Genomic DNA, 21,527 nt, shown 5'->3' with positions numbered 1-21,527 from the left:
AAACCAGTTCTCAAGCTTAATATGATCACCCTTCCCATCATAAGAAGGCGGTTTACTATCACTAACCCTCTTAAACCAATCAACAGACTTCTTCCTCGAAGGAACTCTTCTAGCTAAATTCGTAGTCACTCGGACTAAATTCCTCAGCTGAGCATCAACTCTAGCGTTTCTATCGGCCATTGATCTGCCTAAGAAGGAAAAAATTGACTCAAAAATCGCTTATTGACCCTCAATATAGGTCAAAACTACTAAGAAATGCCATGCTGACATTTAATTATCACTTTCTTTTCTAAGGGACTTTTATACTAACTCTCTTACTAGAGTAGTAGATTAGAGCAAAACTAGCACTACTTTGTAGTCATACTACACCTTTCAGTCCAAACTGGACTCCATGCAAGTAGAAAATGTCAATCACGTTGCAATCAAACACTTAGTCACATAAAACACATCAAAAGTGCTACAAGAACTTTAAAACACTTACTAATCTAAGGCACATAGAGACTTAGTGACTAATGCGACGCAATGTACATATGCATATGCAATTCCCTTCCCTTTTTGCAATTCGACTTTGAAATACTTTTGAGTTCGAAAACTTTTGTAAAATAAGGTAATATAAACCTTGGAGCTCTGATACCACTTTTTAACACCCCCACGACTCCTCCTTATATACTAGGAGAAATTGCGAGAGTTGTTATGCCACGCATGATAATACGTAAGGCTAATAAGAGAATACAACGGAAGTCTTTTAAAATAAACTGAAATACTTTAATACAACTGAAATAAGAAAGTATGTAAATGAATTACAAACTCCGAGACTATCCCATACTAGTCCCATCTTCAAAAGAGTCAAACCTTGACCCATTGGTCAAGTAAAGTCAAAATAAATTCAAATAACTTAATAAGAAAGTACTCTGTACTAAAATCCCATCCGGATGCTTATGATTTCCATGCACATCAAGAACTTGTACTGCAACTTCTTTCTAAACTCTGCTCCCAAATGGATCATCACAGGGTTTGAGGAAAAACAACAACCAAAAGAAAACAAAGAAACACATACATCAGCAACGTTGAGTACATAACACAACTAACTGATGCAATTAATAATGCATGCAATCCTCAACAACTCCGGCTTGCTCTTTTTATGACTCTACATGCGACAAGCATATAACTGAACTTACTAAATACTTTCTTTTATATTATTTGGCAATGAACGGGCACGTCCTCCTCTTGGATCATACGGGCTACTATTCTTGTGTAAGAGATCCACACCTCTTACTAAAGTTCCATGAACTTTAAATAACTTGACTCGAGAATTTAAGCTTATTAGTAATGAAAGAGGGTGAGAGTGAGCCTCTAGACTCAACATCTCAGAGATAAAAATACGAGTGACCCTAGTCCACTCAAAGATCTTGATAATTGGAATTCCATAAACTTGCTTGATAAAATAAAAGCATTACATCGTCATGCTAAGCTATATGCAGGAGTATAGTTTCACACTAACTCCCCCCTTATGTTCAATACTCATGGGGGATCCATCCAAGAGTTTTATTGCCAAAGCCCATTATGTGAGACACAATCACAATAATAATACGTCTAGCAATTAAATTAATTTCTTCTTTCTTTAACAAGTGAATGCAACGAACATTATAAATAACTCAATTCTAAATTCTTTGAGACCTTGCTCAATAACTTTAAAACTTGTGAGTAATAATAATAATAATACTTAATAATAATGATATAAAAATAAATAATATGAGTAATTAGTAAAATAAATTAGACCAACATAATAATAATATTTAACAAAGTGATTACAAAAGAATGGAGGTGAGCTGAACTGAACTGAACTAAACTGAGCTGAACTAAAAATAAGCTGGGGAGAACATGCCCTTAAGAAATCACTCGTTTTAGCTGAAAGTGGACTTGTCCACAATAAATGTATTGTGCATCTAACACACACAATACTAATTATTTAATATTTCATATTAATTAATTTAGTACAATTATATACTTTTATCTACTAACTCACATACATATAGACAAAAGTCAACTTACTTCTATAAAAAAGGTAATACTAGTCAATAGATGCTCTGGGATTTGCATTTACTAATTATACAAATAATTTTGTTGCAGGCGAATCTGATTATAGTCGACTAAAAATGGTCCTAAACCAAATATAATGAGGAATTACACAGAATATTTGGACAGTTATAAAATAATAATTAGAATATGGATTACTGGAGATAGATAATTCAAGAGTCCGAAGTCACTGCAAGCCCGTGATTTAGCTGACCCCTCAGACTCATTCTCGTGGGTGGCTTTGTATCCTCCTATCCTATGGACAAAAAGTTCCAGCTTCATTCCACTTTCGAAACAAACTCCAAAGTAGTCCAACTAGTTCACGAGTTGGCCTTATTCGTTTTATGTTCAAACTATGTCCCCTTCACTAAGTAGCCTTTTTAGAGGATTTGAATGATTGTTAATAATGCATGATCGATGTATTAAGAAATTTTAGGTTGTGTACATTGCGGATCACAATTATTAGTGCTTTAGTAACATGTTTACTATATATGTACACGCTGTACTTAAAATTACACAAACTCATTAAGTGTCCGTCAAACGTCAAAAGAAAAGAAGACACTAAGTGTATGTTTGTGTCGTGCCGTAAAATGAAAGGAAATGAGATCAAATAAAGGGAGGAATAGTAGCTTTTGTTTAGATATTTGTTTCAACTCATGAAATGAAAAGAGAATAAAAAAAGAAACCAGTGATAGTTGAAAACAATATTCATTACCTCTATTATGTAGTGTTTATTGTACAAGTGTGGGAAATAATTGTGTTAACCTGATGTAGGTTAACCCTGATATTCAATATATATAGTGTTTATAATACAGACCTATAATTATGCAAGTACCATGCTACCCTTTACAATATAATATTATCCCTTTACATATAATATTATCCAATACACCCCCTCAATCTTTACGGGGTGAAACAACGGATAGATTGGTACGATGTTTAGTAAACAAGTCAGTAGATAGGCCTTTAGTAAAAATGTCTGCAACCTGAGACTGGGTAGGAACATGTCGAACAATAAGACCTCCCTTGGCAACCATTTCTCGAGCAAAGTGATAGTCAACATCGATATGTTTGCTACGATCATGATGAACTGGATTAGCAGTGAGATAAGTAGCAGAGACATTGTCGCAATAGACAATCACAGGACGACGGAGAAAATGGCCAATGTCAGCAAGAAGTTGCTTCAGCCAAATAGTTTCTGCAGCTGTGTAGGCAACTGCCCTGTATTCAGCTTCAGTGGAGGACTTGGAGACAGTAGGTTGCTTTTTCGAACGCCAGGAAATTAAATTCTTCCCAAGAAAGACATCATATCCAGTAGTAGAACGCCGTGTGTCAGGACACCCTGCCCAATCTGCATCAGAATAGGCAATAACAACAGTAGGAGAACTGTTGCTATATAAATAAAGTCCATAATCCAGAGTGCCCTGCAGATATCTGAAAATTCTTTTCACAACATGAAGGTGAGTAGTACGAGGAGCATGCATAAACTGGGACACCATATTAACAGCATAAGCAATATCAGGACGAGTCATAGTTAAGTACTGCAATGCACCAACCATACTACGATAATATGTGGGATCAGCAAGGAGTTCTCCATCAAGCAGACCTATAATTATGCAAGTACCATGCTACCCTTTACAATATAATATTATCCTTTTACATATAATATTATCCAATATTTATATCCAATATCGAAAAAGAAGATCAAGGAGGATAATACAAATACACAATATATATATAACCATAGCGTTGGCCATGGTAATAATTGGGTGAGAACAATTACTTTGAAAATAAAAGGAGAAACCATTACCCCATCCCTCATATCATAATATAAATGGTTTATCAATCTCATTTCTAACAAATTAAAATCTCATTCCAAGTATATATACTCGTATAAGTATTCGAGGAGGGTAACTTAATGTGTTACCGAAGAGTTAAAAAAGCTATTAATTAGGTGAAAATAATTATCTTTAGAAACAAAAACCATTATTTTATAATGACTTCACCCGTCATATCAAACAATAATATGTAATAAATGTTCTTTATTTTCTTTTCCAAAACTTAAAGATCTCATACCCAACATTTATGGTTTCCCTTAATAAAATTATGGCTTCAAATAGAGGTATGTAAGAGATCGTTCTTTACCTATATTTAAAACAACATGCAAATATTACTTGTTTTTCAATTTTCTTAATCAATTTTTGTATATATATTTCAATTTTAAAGCTTGCATTTTCTCATGTTCACAAATGGAGAGCTATATATAGAGGTCCAAAATGATTGTTTAAATCGTATTTATGTTAGGTCAAATTAATTTGAATTATATCCGGACGATACCAATTCAGTTTAATTAGTTTTCATTCTAGTAATAGGATCATTTTCAAACGTATTATTATATACTATGATAAATTAATCAATATAGCCATACCAAAATTTTAATTGTGTCTGTTTAATTTGCACCAACTTCGATATGTGGTATGTCAAGCTTTTTTCAGGACCCTTTACATAGAAGCTAGGTTTAACTAAGTAGATTTGTTGGAGGAACACATCATGTCTCCTTAACATACAGTAAAATTATTAGTACAACTAAGTCTGAAAATCTGGTATTTTTACCGATGAAGGTCATATCGATCAGGTAAATAATTATTGGAGTGAATAAAGTTTTCACCTGCAGTACATAAGCAGTACATATCCTAACATTACTCTTAAGTAGATTAAGGTAACACTATATCCAATACATATTTACAATAATGTAGCATATGTACTTCCTTCAGATCATGTGATAGATGTCGTCGTCCCTTTGAGTTTATTATTAGAAGATCTCGGCCTTTTCCTCTGGTTCAATGGAGTATTAATTTGGTATCTTGCTTCTACTTGTCTTTTTTATATTATGTTGCATTGTTTTATAGTTGCAGGCTTCCCTCCAATCTTTTAAGCTAATTTGTCTTGTACTATCTTTACAGTTATTAAATGTGCTTTTCTATTGGTCATCTTAATTCCTCCTTAGCTAAGAGCTCTTTGTATTCCACCGTTTTTTTTAATATTATGCATTGTTGACTTTGTTGCCCTCAAAGATGCTAATGCACTCATTCATATAATCTATGGCACTATTTAGTATTAGTGTTTTAGGTAGCGGGTAGCGGTTGGACAAAGTGCAAGATACTATTTAAGAAAATTATGCGTGTTTGGTGAGGTAGTGGTTGTATTAGCGAGTACCGGTTGTAGAACGTTAATACAAGTAACGTTTGAGATTTATAGGTGGCGGTTAGTGAATAAACATTGTATAATGAATGTCATTTATTGTATTTTACAATCTCAACAGCTACTTTTGTCAAACACTCCTAATAAACAAACGCTAATGTACAACAACAACTAGTAGACAACTAGCAGCTACCATAACAGCTACTAGAACTGCTAGTTTTGCCAAAACAGGCCCTATATATAGATATATTAAAAGGTGCTCCTAAGCAAGGAACGGTGCCGCGTGGCGCTCTCGCTAGGGGAGTTTTTAGTTTATGTAATCCATGTACAATATAAAAATTAGAAAGTACATAATATAGTTTTTGATCCCGTGACTTCAAGTTCATATACTAAAATTTTAACCACTAGACCAAGTTGTATTTAGTGTTAACATTTTAAAGTGCAATATTAATAAAAGAATTTTTTTCTTATTCGGGGCATATGTTGGGCTTGATAACTAGTAAATCTATTAAAAAACGTTCCTAAACAAGTAATGGTGTCACGTGACACTCTTCTTAAGGGCGTTTTACTTAAATACTTAATGTAATCTATGTACAATAAAAAATTAAAGTTAAATAATATAAAATCTGATCTAGTGACTTCAATCACATATTTAAGTTTTAACCACGCACTAGACCAAGTTGTTAGTGTTGTCATTTTATAATATTAATAAATGAAAATTTTTCTTACTCGAGCATAGCTCGGATCTAATAATTAGTTCCAAACCTTAAAAATTGTTACCCTTATGAACTGTCATGTAATTCTGACCACTAAGTTTAATGAGACATTCACGCTTTAGTACCCTCTCCTTTTCTCTCTCTCAAACCCTAGCCTCCCCTACCCCTTCTTCATCAATTCGGGGCTGCCATGGATGTTTTCATCCATGGTAAGCCCATTTTCCCCTTTTATTTTCAGTTTTTAGTTCATTTTCTTGTTTTGTTCAATAAACTAGTTATTATGCCCGGGCTACGCCTCGGGTAAGATAAATTTTCATTGATTAATATTATAATTTAAGATAATAACACTAATGTTATTTGTTCTAGTGGTTAAGACTTTAGTATGTGTTCTTGAGGTCCCGTGATCAAACCCTATACTATGTCATTTCTAATTCTTTTTATTGTTGTGGATTACATGGAGTAGAACTCTCTTAGGGAGAGCGCCACGTGGCACCGATTCTTGTTTACACACGCCTTTTAATATATTAGTATAGATTAGTCTCTCTTTATGAGATTTTCTCAAACCTGTTATGGGGTTTTTAGTTTCTGTTTTGGAAATCTCCTTCTCCCCTATGGGAGTTGTGAGTATGGTTCTTTTATTTTTAGGTATGAGAAATTTTACTCATTGGTTGAAGTTCGAGACTCAACATGAAGGTATTGGAATCTCGGATGCTTCCCAAACTATATCAGAATGATAGACTTCCTCATCAATAGCTGCTTGATTCAGCAAATTTAAGGGGGTTGTGCTGTATTGTTTGATCCGGTTCATTGTAGTTTCTTCGAAGACGAATTTGATTTAGTCTTGTTTAATTGTATCTTGTTTTACTTTAATACCTATTGTAGATGCCGTTTGGCTTTCAATTAATGAAATTTCTCTTAAAAAAAAATTGTAATTCTGACCACTGATATGGAAAATAAACTAACAGTTTCCCGGGAGAAATAGTGAAAAAGATCGTATCTAGATTTCAATCCCCTACCCACTAACCTTTTCACTGTACTTGTTCAATTTTCTTTAATTTCAGATTTTCATGTCAAAATGAAGCTAATTACTATTGCAAGTAATTAAATTATTGAACAGATGATGTGTAATACAATTAGTATGTTCAAAGAGTTAGTGATAAATCCAAATTCTGTAAATACTGCTTACAAAGTTACAATTATATAGAAGTCAACTTTACAAAGTACAATATAGCCACATAAACCTACAATTACACCCCTCCTTATACTTATATGATGAGGGTATTTTAGTAGTTAACCACGTCCAAAACTCACTATATATAGGTGGTTCTTCCATGCACAATTGAACACACATCTTATCCAAAACACAAGAAATCTAAAGAGTGAAAGATAGCCAATAAGTGACTCAACATGGAGTACTTGGCTACTACACTCTTCTTCTTCTTTGCTCTTCTAATCACAAACACCCAAAGTGCTAAGCCATCATTATTATGCCCCTCTTCGAAGCCCGACTCCTCTGATCTATCCATCTTGCACATCTATGGTGGTTGCTCACCCTTCAAGGCTCGAAAACCCGAACCATGGTCCAACATTGTCCTTAACATGGCCTCTAAAGACACTAAGAGGGTTGCATACTTGGACTCTTTAGCGGCCCGAAAGACTTCCGCCCCGATAGCGTCGGGCCAACAAGTCCTTAACATAGGCAACTACTTGGTCCGGGCCAAGATCGGGACTCCGGCCCAACTCATGTTTATGGTTTTGGACACGAGTACGGATAATGCATGGGTCCCTTGCACGGGCTGCCTAGGTTGTTCCCCTAATACTTTCTTCCCTAATTCTTCGTCGACTTTCGGGCCGATGGACTGTTCTTCGGCCCAATGTACCCAAGTCTATGGGCTTATTTCATGCCCAACAACCGGGTATGGAGCTTGTCGATTTAATCAATCGTATGGTGGAGATTCATCTTTGTTAGCGACACTATCACATGACTCTTTGTCATTTGACAAAGATGTTATTCCTAATTATGCATTTGGGTGCATTAATGCTGTTTCAGGCAACTCAATCCCACCACAAGGCTTATTGGGCTTGGGCCGTGGGCCCTTATCATTAACCTACCAATCAAAATCTCTTTACAATGGAATCTTCTCTTATTGCCTACCAAGCTTTAAGTCCTACTATTTCTCCGGGTCACTCAAGCTCGGCCCAACGGGCCAACCTCGATCAATTAAAACCACCCCACTCCTCCAAAACCCACACCGGCCCTCACTCTACTACGTAAACTTAGTCGCAGTGAGTGTGGGCCGGGTCCAAGTACCCATCCCACAACAACACTTAACATTCGACCCCAACACCGGGGTCGGGACCATCATCGATTCGGGTACCCTCCTAACCCGGTTTGTCGGGCCCGCTTACTACGCGATCCGAGACGAGTATAGGAAGCAAGTCCAAGGACCATTTAGCTCAATTGGAGTGTTTGATACATGTTTCCCTGTGATTCATGAGCAAGTGCCCCCCACAGTGACCCTACATTTTGAAGGGTTAGACTTAAAATTACCAATGGAGAACACTTTGATCCATAGTAGTGCTGGTAACATGGCTTGCTTAGCAATGGCGGCAAATAGCGTGAATTCTGTGATCAATATAATAGCAAGTTGGCAACAACAGAACCTTAGAGTTCTGTACGATACTGCCAATTCTCGCATAGGATTTGCTCGTGAAATCTGTAACTAAAAGTAGTTACTGACTTACTGCTAGCAGTTAAACTTTCTGGAGTAATAAGCAAGGTTGTACTTGTACGGTTGTACCACATTACGAGTATTACCAAAGTAATACTACTACTATATATCAACTCCCAAAACTAAAAAGAAAGGGATGTAGTTGGTAGTACTAGAAACTTTCAATTATTTTTTTACCTCATCTTGTAGTTTATTTGATGGAAAGAAATCAATTGTTGTCATGTTATGAAAAATTCTATGTTTTTGCATACTCTTTCTTTATGACATGCTAAGATTTAAACAATAAAAGGGTTTAAATTTCATGATATAACAAAAATGAATATATAACATCCACTCTTTTTGAGGAATAATTCATGCCCTTTATCCAGAAATAAGTAAAAATTATTTTTAGGTTTTAATTAGGGTTCATTAATTAGGTCCATAGCAAGTGTGAAAATATGAGGCAATTAAAAATTATTGGGTACAATCAGATCTAAAAAGTTCAAGTAAAAATGGTGCTTTATAATAATTTTTTTAAGAGCATTTTTAATTACGATGGTAAAATTGGTCAAGAGATGGAAAAATGTTAACATGTTCCTATAATTAGTAAATAGTGAACCATTTATATATTGCCCAAGTCTTATCACATTACCCATAAGGTTTGGTTGATGTTGAGTAAAGGCTAAACTGCTAAAGTGAACATCCTAACACCTAAAAAAAGTAATAAAAAGTTGCGAAATTTTCTCTCTTCTATAACCCACATCAATTTTTGTGTTACTCATTCTAAGCACAATAATATTGACATTAGCATTTAGCATGTAGGTAGGTGTACGTTGAGCTAAAAACATATATATTTTTGCTTGAAATTCTTGAATATAATTACCAATGCACGTAGCAGAATTTTTGTGAGCTAGGTTTTTATTATCGATCATTACAGATGTACGTGGTATTCAATAAATATATGCAAGAAATAAACATTATATTTATATGTTTAAAACAAAAACGAAGACAAAGTATATATAGATCTCCCCTGTCCTGATACATTTTAAAACAAAAATGAAGACGTACAAATGTATATATTGATCTTCTCTGATACATTAATTAAAATCTAGATTAGATAATAAAGTTAATAAGAATATCTAGTAAAAGAATATATTATCCCCACCACTGGTGCACAGCAACACCAAAATCCCTTAATCTTCCATACAAAGCCAAACATTCCCAATAAGCTCTTTTGCTAGTCCCTCCTTTACCAAAGGGCTTACACTCTAAGAAAAGCTCATCCACAAGAGCAATAGCCTTACTCTTTAACATCTCCTCTACCACCTCTGCATCAGCTTTCATCACCACATACTCCTCTGCCTTAACATTCCTCCACAACCAATCCGATATCCCCATCTGTGTTGGTGGACCTTCCCATGCATCATCAGACTCTACCTCCGTCTCTGGGACCGTCTCAATCCTATACATATCGAAATCTTTGTTTCGAGTTGGGTAGTTTTGCTCGAACCAACGAGTTGATCCATGACCACCCCCTACATCAATGTACACTCTTCTAGAGTACCCTTCTAAGGAGTCATTCAACAGATCAGGAAGAAATTTTGTTTTCCTTAGGTATGTTTTCGACTTCCCTGTCGCTGAACGTGGTGGCTCCAATAGTACGTCTTCAAGGTTCCCTAGGACGGCTTTCTTTTCCTCTGATAAAAACTGTAATAGCTTCCTTTGGCTCGCTGATATTATTGATTGCATTATTGTATTCACTTTCCTCATTGCTATGAATGTACAATTGCTGAATTTTCTAAAGTACACAATCTTGTAATTTGCTGCTACCTCGAATGCCATTGATGGCTTTTCGTTAAGTTGAACCACCATTACTCCGCCTATCTTCAGAGTACGGTCTAAAAAACCTTCAATCGATCCTTCCAAGCAGTCACTGAACGAGAAATCGAATGTCTCATTGTTAATAGAACTTTGTTTTGTAGTATCTAATGGTGAAATTGTAAGGCTTTCTGATGCCTTGTTTGTTGTCTGAATTATTTCTTCTTTTGAGTTACTAACAATCAGATATTCATCCTTGTCTGTCCACAATCCTTCATTTGCAAGATCTCGAAATACCAATGTGATTGCGTTCGAATTCTCAGAAGGGTTCATCAAGCTTTTGTAATTTGGTAAAACAATATGACTATTATTATTATTATTATTATCATTCTCTTTAGAATTGGATCCTCCAAAAACTCCAGCTAATACCATGATTAGGAGGGCGAGCACCAAAGCTTGTGCGAGGATTTTTAACAGCGCCCTCGATTCTGAGTGTCGTACGATAACAAAAAATCTAGATGAGTAATCTCCATGCAATACATGCACATTGTTGTGCTTGTTGTATACGTAAGGTAACTCCATGTTCATGTTTTTGAGCTGCATTTTTCTTGCTTCGTGTTTTAGATATATATATATGTATATAAGGTTGTTTTAAGCACGAAGGTTCGATAATGGTGGAGGGTTCACAGGTATTGGAGCTTGCTGATCAACAATAGCAGAATGATTGCTGATGAGAAACACAAAAGTGAAAAATTAAGAGCTAGATCAAGCTAATGAAATAACTTTTTTCTAAAAGGGCTTAATTTCTTTTAAGAAAATTATAGCTAGCTAGCTAGGGTAAAGTTGTGAAGAAAATATATTTTAAGGCACCTTTGAAAGCTAAAAGAAAGAAAAAAAAGACGTATGGTTTCCTAGCGAGTACAAAACCTGGCAGCAGTATGATTTCCACCCACGAGAGATAGACGTGAATAATCTTTGTCTTTATGCTTCAAATATAACAATTGAAGTATTCTTTCTACCTCCATTAATAATACTTGTTGGGACTTTTTGTTTCTTTGGCTGACCCAGGTTGAGAGAATTCTCTATCACAACAGCATGATTAATCAATTAATTGCATTTAATTAGCTAATTATGATGAGAGAAATCTTAACCTTGAAGTATTTTCTGATTCAATGAAGAATAAGAAGGCTTTTAATTTGGTCAGCAATTGAAGATGAAGGCTTTTTAATTATTATAGTGATTTTGTGTTTTAGAGAGATATTAGGGTGTTAAAAATGGGATTAGATTTAGAGGAAGAGGATTTGAAGGTAGAGCGGCTAATGGCTATGATAAAATTGGGCAAAGCAGTTGGAAATCCAATTTTTAGGCTTTGAGAAAAAATCTACTAGGACCATGTAATTCGGACATGCATTTTTTTCCTTGTCATGCATTGTTGTCATCTTTGGCATAAGATGTGCTCAATATTCTTATTTGTCAACTCTTATTTTTGATTTCATCCTTTTTTTTCGGACACCTCAAACTCTTAAAAGGAGAAAGCATAATTTCATTGTCAAGAGTGGACTCAATCATCTAGTTTCAAGGGTATTAGTGTAAAATTCAAGATAAATAATGATTCTCTTAGTTCCCATTATTATAATTTGAGTTTTTATAGGCATATATTAAAAAGTGGATAATATAGCGAAATAGATTTATTATTCTTTACTTATTGGCATAACGATAACCATCGAGAGCCTATTCAGGCAAGATCCACCAAAAATAAGGAGGCTTTGCGGAAAGGGATCGTACTAACATGTTCATCGTGTCCTTAGCTAGTATCCCATGTATTCCATATTGCCACAAAATGAGCTATAATGTTATCCTCCTTTTTCAGTTGAGAAAAAGAACAATATCTATTATATACTACCTCTGTTTTTATTTAGTTGCAACATTTTGACTTTCACGCTTGCCAATGTACAATTTCAAATCGTTTTATCTCTAATTGTATGTAAGTAAAAATTATAAAAATTTGATATTATGAAAGCTTACATCGAAACGAATCAAACAAGACCCCACATGACTATATTTTGTTTAACATATAAATCAATAAATGTGGTCAAATAAGAGAACATGAATAGTTCAATTTGTCAAACGTTGCAACTAAAAGAAAACGGAGGTAGTATGTCGACACATGGGGATTACCAAAAAATAAAATATAGAAAAAATAAAGACTAACTACATACTTTTATTAAAAAATTTAAAATTATCATATCTCTATCTTTCTTATATATGAAGAATTTTATATGCTTTCGCACGCATCACGTGCATATAACTGTAAGACTAGTGATTTATTAGATCGACTCATTTGAGTTTTTTTTTTTTTTTTTACCAAGTTTAGCTAGTCTCATGTGAGTTGGTTTTTGGTCCCACATGCCACAAACTTAATATGAATCCAAGATTCACCGAACTCTAAAATTGTTCACTTTTTTTCACACCCGAGAGGGAGGACGCGAGAATATCCTGATCAAAAGCCTCCTCTGATCCTCTCATACTAGCCACAAATAGAGCACAAAATATTTTTTTGCATCTAAAACAGACGTGGAGAAATAAAGTCCACAATTCCTCCTTATCATACTAACCACAAATAGAGCACAAATCACAAATGGTATCCTAAATTAGATATTAAGTATTAGATTATTTGTGTATTACGATTACCCCTTTCTCAAGTTAAGAGGAGCCTACAAATTTAAAAGTTGAGATATATATCACATTCCTTGGATAAAAATCTCAAACAATTTTAGAAAGGCTTTTCACTAATCTCATTCAAAAAATCCATAATAAATGGGTTTAATCTTGGGAAAAATCACAGTAGAAACTCCAAAGTATGAGGTCCTTCAATCTACAAATGAGTATGAAATTCGTAAATACCCACCATCAGTTATAGCTCAAATTACATATGATCCATCCCAAATGAAAGATAAAAAAGATGGTGGTTTCTCCATTTTAGCCAACTACATAGGTGTAGTAGGCAAAGCCCAAAATACCAAGGCTGAAAAAGTTGCCATGACAGCACCAGTTATAACACAAGACACTGGCGCCGCATCGGCCGAGAAGATAGCCATGACAGCGCCAGTTGTTACAAAAGACGGCGACGGAGAAGGCGAAGCGAAGATGGTGAGCATGCAGTTTGTACTGCCTGCTAAGTATAAGACAGCAGAGGACGCGCCTAAGCCATTGGATGAGAGGGTAGTGATCAAGGAGGAAGGGGAGAAGAAGTATGGGGTGGTGAAGTTTAGTGGAGTAGCGAGTGATGTGGTGGTGAAGGATAAGGTGGAGAAATTGAAGAGTGCTTTGGAGAAAGATGGTGTTAAGGTGGTTGGAGAGTATATGCTAGCAAGATATAATCCACCTTGGACACTTCCCCCTCTTAGGACTAATGAAGTTATGATACCTGTTGAATAAGATTTTGGTTAGTGTTTTGTTGATTGATTTATCTTTGTGTGTGTAGTGATAGTATAAAACTTTGTGAAGGATGAAACTCTAGTTTCTTTTGGTAATTCTTGTATTATATGTATTGATTGAAAAATTAGGGATCTTATCAAATTCATATCGATGTGTATATTATATTTTAACTCATTTGTTAAATTAAATAACGCCCTAAAATTTTTTATTTACGCCCTAAATACGTGTATTATACGGTATGAATATATTTCATATTTTCATCTCTTTTCTCATTCCCCCTCTTCCTTCTTCACTTCCCCTCCATTATCATCTTCCACATCACTGCCTCCAACACACTCCACCGGTGCCGGCGCAATACCGCCACCACAGCCGACGGCACACCACTGCGCCGCCCGCAAACCACCACCACCATAGCTGCCGGCACACCACTACCCTTCTTCTTTTCCTCTGTTTCCCCAATTCAATTTACAGAAAAAAAAAGCTGGAAGGCGTCCACCATGGACGCTCCACCACCGGAGGAGGCGTCCATGGCAGGCGCCTCACCCTGCGGTGGGGAGCTTGCCATGGGCGCCTCTGCCGGTGGTGGGGCGTCCATGGTGGACGCCTTCCAACTTTTTTTAAAAAAAAAATCAAAAGAAAGAGAGGCGCCCACCATGGACGCCCCACCATTGGTGGAGGCGTCCATGACAGGCGCCCCACCGCAGGGTGAGGCGCCTGCCATGGACGCCTCCACCATTGGTGGGGCGTCCATGGTGGACGCCTCTCTATTTTTTTTATAAAAAAAAACAGTCTAAGGGTTTGGATGGTGGTGGTACGTCGGTGTTTGACATCAGTGGTGGTGTGGTATAATGGTGGTGCGGAATCTGTGACGCAAGTGGTGGTGGTGTTGTGGTGGTGTGGGGGTGTGGAAGAAGTTAAGGAAGGGGAGAGAGAAGAAAGGTCAGTGGTGGTGGACGTGACAGCGGTGGTGGCGGTGCGGCAGCAGCAACGAACACAGGTGGTGGTGGTGGTAGTGATGGTGGTGGTAGTGGTGGTGTGGTGGTCTGGAAGAAGTGAAGGAAGGGGAGAAAGTGAGAAGAAGATAAGTATACAAATACTGTATAAAAATACTGTATTTAGGGCGTTAGTAGGTAATTATAGGGCGGCGAATAGCAAGACCCTATTTTAATGATAAAAAGTGTTATAGAGATCGGAGTTAGAAGTATTTTTTATTTGGTAGGCAAAATAAGATGTGTAATATTGCTTTGAAAATCAAAAGGTTTTAACAACCTAAAATGTCAAATGTGTAGACTATACTACCTCTGTTTCAAATTAATTGTTACACTTACACTTTTCACGCATGCCAATGCAAAACTTTGAGGACATATATCTTTAGTTTTGTATTTGAAAAATTATAAAAAGTACATATTAATAAAATACATACTAATACGAATCTAACAAGATCCTACATGACTATGTTTTTATTCACGTATAAATCACAAACGAGGGTCAAAGTGCAATTTGTGAATAGTGTAAAATGTCAAAGTGTAACAATTAATTTGAAACGGAGGTAGTATTTGGGAAAGAAAGAGTATGGAAAAGTATACAAATACAATTTTAGATAGATCTATAGTAAAACTGCCGTGATTCGAATGACCCGACGTGTAAATAAGTTGTTACTTGTAAATTATGAGGATAAAGTTAGTTAGAAGCTTGTAAGAGAAGTTTTAGTTCAGCTATATATATATATATATATATATATATATATATGGATTTCTCTTAGTTTGTAGAGAGATATACAGAAATAAACACATTCTTACTTTTTTCTCTTCAATTCTCTTTGAAATATCCTTTGTTTTCCGCGTTGATTCAACTTTAGTAGGTTGAATTCACATGGTATCAGAGGTGCAAAGGGATCTTAAGATCATTTTCTGCTTGAATCTTCACGTTCTAACACAATCAGATTTAAATTTGATCATTTCCTGATCATTCTAGTCTTAAAATTTTCTTCAAAATTCTCAAAAATGGATGAAGCTGCTGGAAATTTAATTCCAAATACACCTGAGTTAACTAATAAAACCTCAAACATTGGATATAGTGATCCATTCTACTTAGGTTCTGGTGATCATCCAAAACAACAACTTGCTGCACACAAATTTAATGGCGATAATTTTCTGAGCTGGAATTGAGTGATTCGAATGGCACTTGGAGCCAAAAACAAGCTTTGTTTCATTGATGGATCAAGCAAGAGACCTGATGTTGATGATACAAATATACAAAAGTTGATCAGAAATGATCCGAAAATTGGATTATCAATTCAATGGAGAAAACGATTTCTGAAGGATTTCTTATACAACAGTCTCCACATCAACTGTATGAAGAAATTCTTGAGAGGATCCTTTAATGTTTAATGAGGCTATGAGGTCTTAAGATGCCGCTTTTTGGAAAGAGGCAATTGATGATGAGATGGATTCCATCATGGGAAATAACACTTGGGTTCTAGCTGATTTACCTCCTAAGTGTAAACCAATGGGGTGTAAATGGATTTTCAAAAAGAAAATGAAAGTGGATGGGACTATTGATAAATTCAAAGCCCGTCTTGTGGCTCAAGGTTTTTCACAAAAACCGGGTATTGATTATTTCGATACATATGCACCTGTTGCTAGAATATCTACTATAAGGTTATTAATAGCTCTTGCGGCTATTGATATGCTTGTGATCCATCAAATGGATGTCAAGACAACGTTCTTGAATGGAGAACTAGAGGAAGAGGTTTACATGCGACAACTAGAAGGGTTTGTCGTGAAAGGTTGATGCGTTTTAAAATATACCGCAAGTGCACGGTGTCTGTTTGGCAGAAACTAGCAAATACAGGTCGATCCACATGGAGAGTAGTTCTACAGATTTATATCAATTATCTAACTACTTCCAGAGAGGAAAATAATTGAGGAATTAATAACTAAGCTAGAATGAACTAGAACGCAGAAAAATGGAGATTTATCAATTAATTAAAAGTCTAGGGCAATCGATCGGTCCACCATGCTTATACCAGTTTAATCAATATAATATAGTTCAACAACACTTGGATTAAGGTTCAAATAAATGAAGTATTTCGTTAATCCTTGGTCAGGCATTAACAACTCCTAGATTTACATATGCCAGTACGGTCGCTCAACATAATCAAATCTACCTATTGTAATAAGCCTCTAATGAATATGATCTTTCGATTCTAATTCTTATTAGCTAAACATAACTCATGATTGGATTGCAATTACATGAATTAAACAAGTATAACAAATCAATAGGAATTATTCTAATTCAATCCAATTATTGAAGAACATCAAACTACAATCAAAAAGGTATAAACATGGCTTCCCTCTCTAAACCCTAGAAATAGACTACTCACTCATGATGATATTAAACGCAATAAACATAATCAAAGTAAAAGAATTCATAAAATTAAACTAAGTAGAGAAGAATACCAAATGATTGAAGAACGATGGAAAAGGAAATCGACGATCTATTTAATCTTCCAATGTAAAAGTTCAACAAAACTAGAGAGAATAAACTAAGTGTTTTGCTCTAAAAAACGTAGAAAATAAGATAGGTCTCTCGAAAATATAAAAAATCTATTTATACTTCTTACAAAATCGGGTAAAAAAACCCGAAAAAACGCGTCTCGAGCTACCGCCCGGTCGGGCGACGGTGATCAGCAAACTACGACGAAGGAAAAATTCCGCCCGGTCGGGCGCGTAAGTGATTTTCTTCGTCTGGTCGCCCGGTTGGCCGGGCGAAATGAAGGGTGAAAACCCAAGTATTCTAGTTCGCCCGGTCGGCCGGGCGAATCCGCCCGGTCGGGCGCGTGAACGTGTTCTTCTTCGAATGTTGCAGTGGCTAAGTATGAAACTTTGCCCGGTCGGGCCACGCCGCCCCGTCGACCGGGCGAAGTCTTTTCCTTGTCTTTTTCTTCGTGGAATCCAACCAAAATGCTTGTGTGGTTTTCCGGATGCTCCTTGGACCTTGTGTGAGTGCTAGACTTCCGTGTCGTGACTCAGATAAATGCAAAAAGTGCCTAATCTGTATCAAAACCTGCAAAACACGACAAGAGCTCCAAACACATCAAATCCACAAGAAGGAGCTCAAAAGAGCCCAAATCGACTATCAAAACTAAGGGGATTAGAGCAAATAATCGATGAATAATGAACACATCAAAGATCAGGAGCACAAAGTATGCAAGTTAATTAGATCTTTGTATGGGCTAAAACAAGCACCAAAGAAATGGCATTAAAAGTTTGATGAGGTTGTGTTGTCTAATGGTTTCAAGTTGAACAATTCAGACAAGTGTGTGTATAACAAATTTGATGACAACGGTAATGGTGTCATGATTTGCTTATATGTAGATGACATGTTGATTTTTGGAACGGATTTGTCACAAGCTAAATGGACAAAATCCTTTCTACTTTCAAAATTCTCCATGAAAGATTTAGGAGAGGCATATGTCATCTTAGGTATAAGAATTAAGAGAGGCAATGGAAAATTGATCTTGTCACAATCTCATTACATTGAGAAAGTGCTCAAGAAGTTTAATGTTAGTAATTGTTCTCTTGTTTCAACTCCTATGGACCCAAGTGAAAATTTGTTGCCAAATGATGGTATTGTTGTGTCTCAACTTGAGTATGCGAGGGTTATAGGTTGTTTAATGTATGCTATGACGAGTGCTAGGCCAGATATCACGTTTGCGGTAAGGAAATTAAGTAGGTATAATAATCCTAGTATGGAATATTGACAAGCTATTCGTCGAGTATTAAAGTATTTGAGGAAAATCATGGATTATGCTTTGTTCTATAGTGCATATCCTTCGATTTAAGAAGGGAATTCGGATGCAAGTTGGATCTCTAATAGAGAAGATCATTCCTCCACAAGTGGATAGGTATTCCTCCTTGGGGGAGGTGCTATATCTTGGGCTTCCAAAAAACAAACTTGCATTGCGGATTCTTCAATGACATCAGAGTTTATAGCTCTGTCATCGGCAAGTAAAGAAGTCGAGTGGTTAAGGAATCTCATGTTTGAGATACCTTTGTTGCCAAAACCGATTTCACCTATTGCTATACATTGTGATAGTAATGCAAGGGCTTATAGTCAAGTTTACAATGATAAATCGAGGACATCGGTGTGAGACATAGTTATGTCCAAGGATTGATCAAAGATAGTGCTATTACAGTTGACTATGTAGAGACTACGTATAATCTAGCGGATTGCTTCACTAAGGCTTTAGCTAGAGATACGGTAAAAAGGATGACAATCGATTTAGGATTGGTGCCCATTGAAATCACGAGTAGGGAAATCTTAACTTAACGCCCAATAAGACGTTGGGTCTTGAGTTCAATAAGATTAATTTTCTTATTTGATGATTGAAAGAACTAATATAATCATCCAAGGTAAAGTTCTATAAATCTGTGATGATTTAAGAGGTTGTATAATCTTAGTAGGTCTCTTGACATTATGCTTTATCATAGGAGCATGTTTCTTCTAAGAGATCTACCTATGTAAGTGCAAAGTTTGGCCGCTTCAAGGAGCTAGTGGGGTATAGCTTTGATGCACTTATGAATTGATATGGACACATGGCTTTAAGTGTCGAGTTTGTATTAAGAACAAGTAGTTAATCTTGTGTGTATAGTATCTTCAAGTTATCATTGTGTATTGCTAATGGTTCAATCGTTTATCGACACCATTTGGATACGATTACTTGGAATGTGTATTATACTAAGCGGGAGTTCAAATCTTTGTACACTTTCATTTATGCATGAGATTGTGTTGTTATGGTGATGTTGTGCAATAATCTTTTAAATACTCTAAATGGGGAAGGATTGTTGGAGATTTAGAGTATTTGTATGATTAGATTCATGATTATGTTTGTATTAAATCACTTGGTTAAGGTGTCGTGACTTAACAACGTAGGATATAGAGGATGCCTATATAGAGCGTTCGCTCAGATAGAGCACTCGCTCAGATTGGGCAGGGATCGAGGAAATGAAGCCATAGGGACTGCAGGTCCATGGAGCGTGCGCTCCATGGACGAGCGAGCGCTCCAGCATGGAGCAAGTGCTCCTTGTTGGCCGGTTTGGTTTTTCGCGGAACATTGCTTGTTTCCTTGAGCGGTTTTTATGCTTTAACGTAAGTTTTAGACATTATAATGATCCTCTATATATATGGCACCTCTCTCGTATGATTGAATGATGTTGAAAAACTATCTAAAACACTCAAGCACAAAGGTTAATTCATCATTGCAAATCCAAAACACATTTGTTCTTAATTGACATTGTTCTTAGTGAGCAAGAACATTGTTGTTCTTCTTTGTATCTCGAGAGTGAATTCTGTGTAACCCGTGCTCAAAGTAAGGGTCGGAATATTGCTTTTGGGAAAGCGTATCGTGCCTAGAAGATTGTTCTTCGTTGTTTCTCGTAGTCAAATTCGTGATCCTTGCATAATCTTTGTAGCCTTTCTAACACTAATTAAGTACTTAATTCAGCTATTCAAGTATACAAGTATCACTACAATTTATATATATAATTACTGAAACGGAAATTAGATCCTGTGATTATGATCTACACAATTTCTTTTTTCATCTGTTTTTATGATCGCTGGTGGTGGGTTGCTAAACAGACGCCCTAGTATTTCCTAGTATAAACGACGCCGATAAAAAATGAAGAAAAAACAGAGGAGAGAAGAAGGGGGTGGTAGTGGTGTGTTGGGATACGTTGGTGGTGGTGGTGGTGGTGGTGGTGTGGCGGGAACTTTTGAAATTAGAGGAGGAGGAGGAGGGTAGGGAAGTGAGTCAAGGAGAGGAAAGAAATGCAAGTATATAAATACGGTATAAAAATACTATATTTAGGGCATTACTAAGAAATTCTAGAACGTTGTTTAGCAAAACCCTTTTCTAATTCACACATTGTTATACTTTCTATTTTTAGTAACATGTCTTTAGTTTACCTTTTTAGTTTCTCTTCTATGCTTTTGTACTTCCTCTTTGGTTCCCAAAAGTTGAGTAAGTAAATTAAAAACAAACAGAGGGAGTAACTAATAAGTTAAAATGAGTCCATAAGAATTAATAAGAACTACTAAGGTCTAACAAGTTAATATGATTTTAGTTCAGCAAAAAAAAAGTAAAAACAAAATTTGACATATTTTTACAACGTAAGATTAAGTTCAAATAAAATCTGATAAGTTGCAAAAAAATGAAAATAAAATTGGAAAACACATATTAAAATAAATAATTGTTTTCTGATTAAGCAAATCAAAGCAAAGGAAGCTTTTGACTCGAAATAAGCAACTTTTTTGGGAAAATGAATTGGGTATAAAACGGGAGTTTCAATTTTCACTCTATTGATTAATTAAAATATACATTTAATCTTAGTTTTTGAATATTATGAATTAAATTTTTAAAAAATTCATTACAACACTAATTGTTACTGTAGTAAATTATAAATGCAAATTTGGTCATAGTTTCAAACATTGTGTCTTATATAAAAGAACATTGTAGAATCGAATCCCCTTATGGAAAATCAAAGACATTTACTTTTTTTCACTT

General features: G+C 35.7%; 3 protein-coding genes across 3 annotated transcripts; 2 read left to right on the top strand and 1 right to left on the bottom strand.

Moving 5' to 3' along the window:
- The first annotated feature begins 7,326 nt into the window (after positions 1–7,326).
- On the top strand, positions 7,327–8,973 carry LOC104891295 (aspartyl protease AED3). The gene has a single exon (XM_010676969.4). It carries the CDS (start codon positions 7,401–7,403, stop codon positions 8,718–8,720), a length of 1,320 nt encoding a protein of 439 aa, XP_010675271.1. The 5' UTR covers positions 7,327–7,400; the 3' UTR covers positions 8,721–8,973.
- Positions 8,974–9,738: 765 nt separating this feature from the next.
- LOC104891302 (hypothetical protein) lies at positions 9,739–11,464 on the bottom strand. The gene has a single exon (XM_048648572.2). The coding sequence runs from the start codon at positions 11,123–11,125 to the stop codon at positions 9,860–9,862; it is 1,266 nt and encodes a 421-aa protein (XP_048504529.1). The 5' UTR covers positions 11,126–11,464; the 3' UTR covers positions 9,739–9,859.
- Positions 11,465–13,005: 1,541 nt separating this feature from the next.
- Positions 13,006–14,130, top strand: LOC104891313 (heme-binding-like protein At3g10130, chloroplastic). The gene has a single exon (XM_010676992.4). The coding sequence runs from the start codon at positions 13,340–13,342 to the stop codon at positions 13,958–13,960; it is 621 nt and encodes a 206-aa protein (XP_010675294.1). The 5' UTR covers positions 13,006–13,339; the 3' UTR covers positions 13,961–14,130.
- The last annotated feature ends 7,397 nt before the right edge of the window (positions 14,131–21,527 follow it).

The sequence above is a fragment of the Beta vulgaris genome, chromosome 1, assembly GCF_026745355.1.
Source record: "Beta vulgaris subsp. vulgaris cultivar EL10 chromosome 1, EL10.2, whole genome shotgun sequence".
Lineage (NCBI taxonomy): Eukaryota > Viridiplantae > Streptophyta > Magnoliopsida > Caryophyllales > Amaranthaceae > Beta > Beta vulgaris.
The sequence above is the reverse complement of the archived record's forward strand: the minus strand, read 5'-3'. Positions and strand labels throughout refer to the sequence as shown.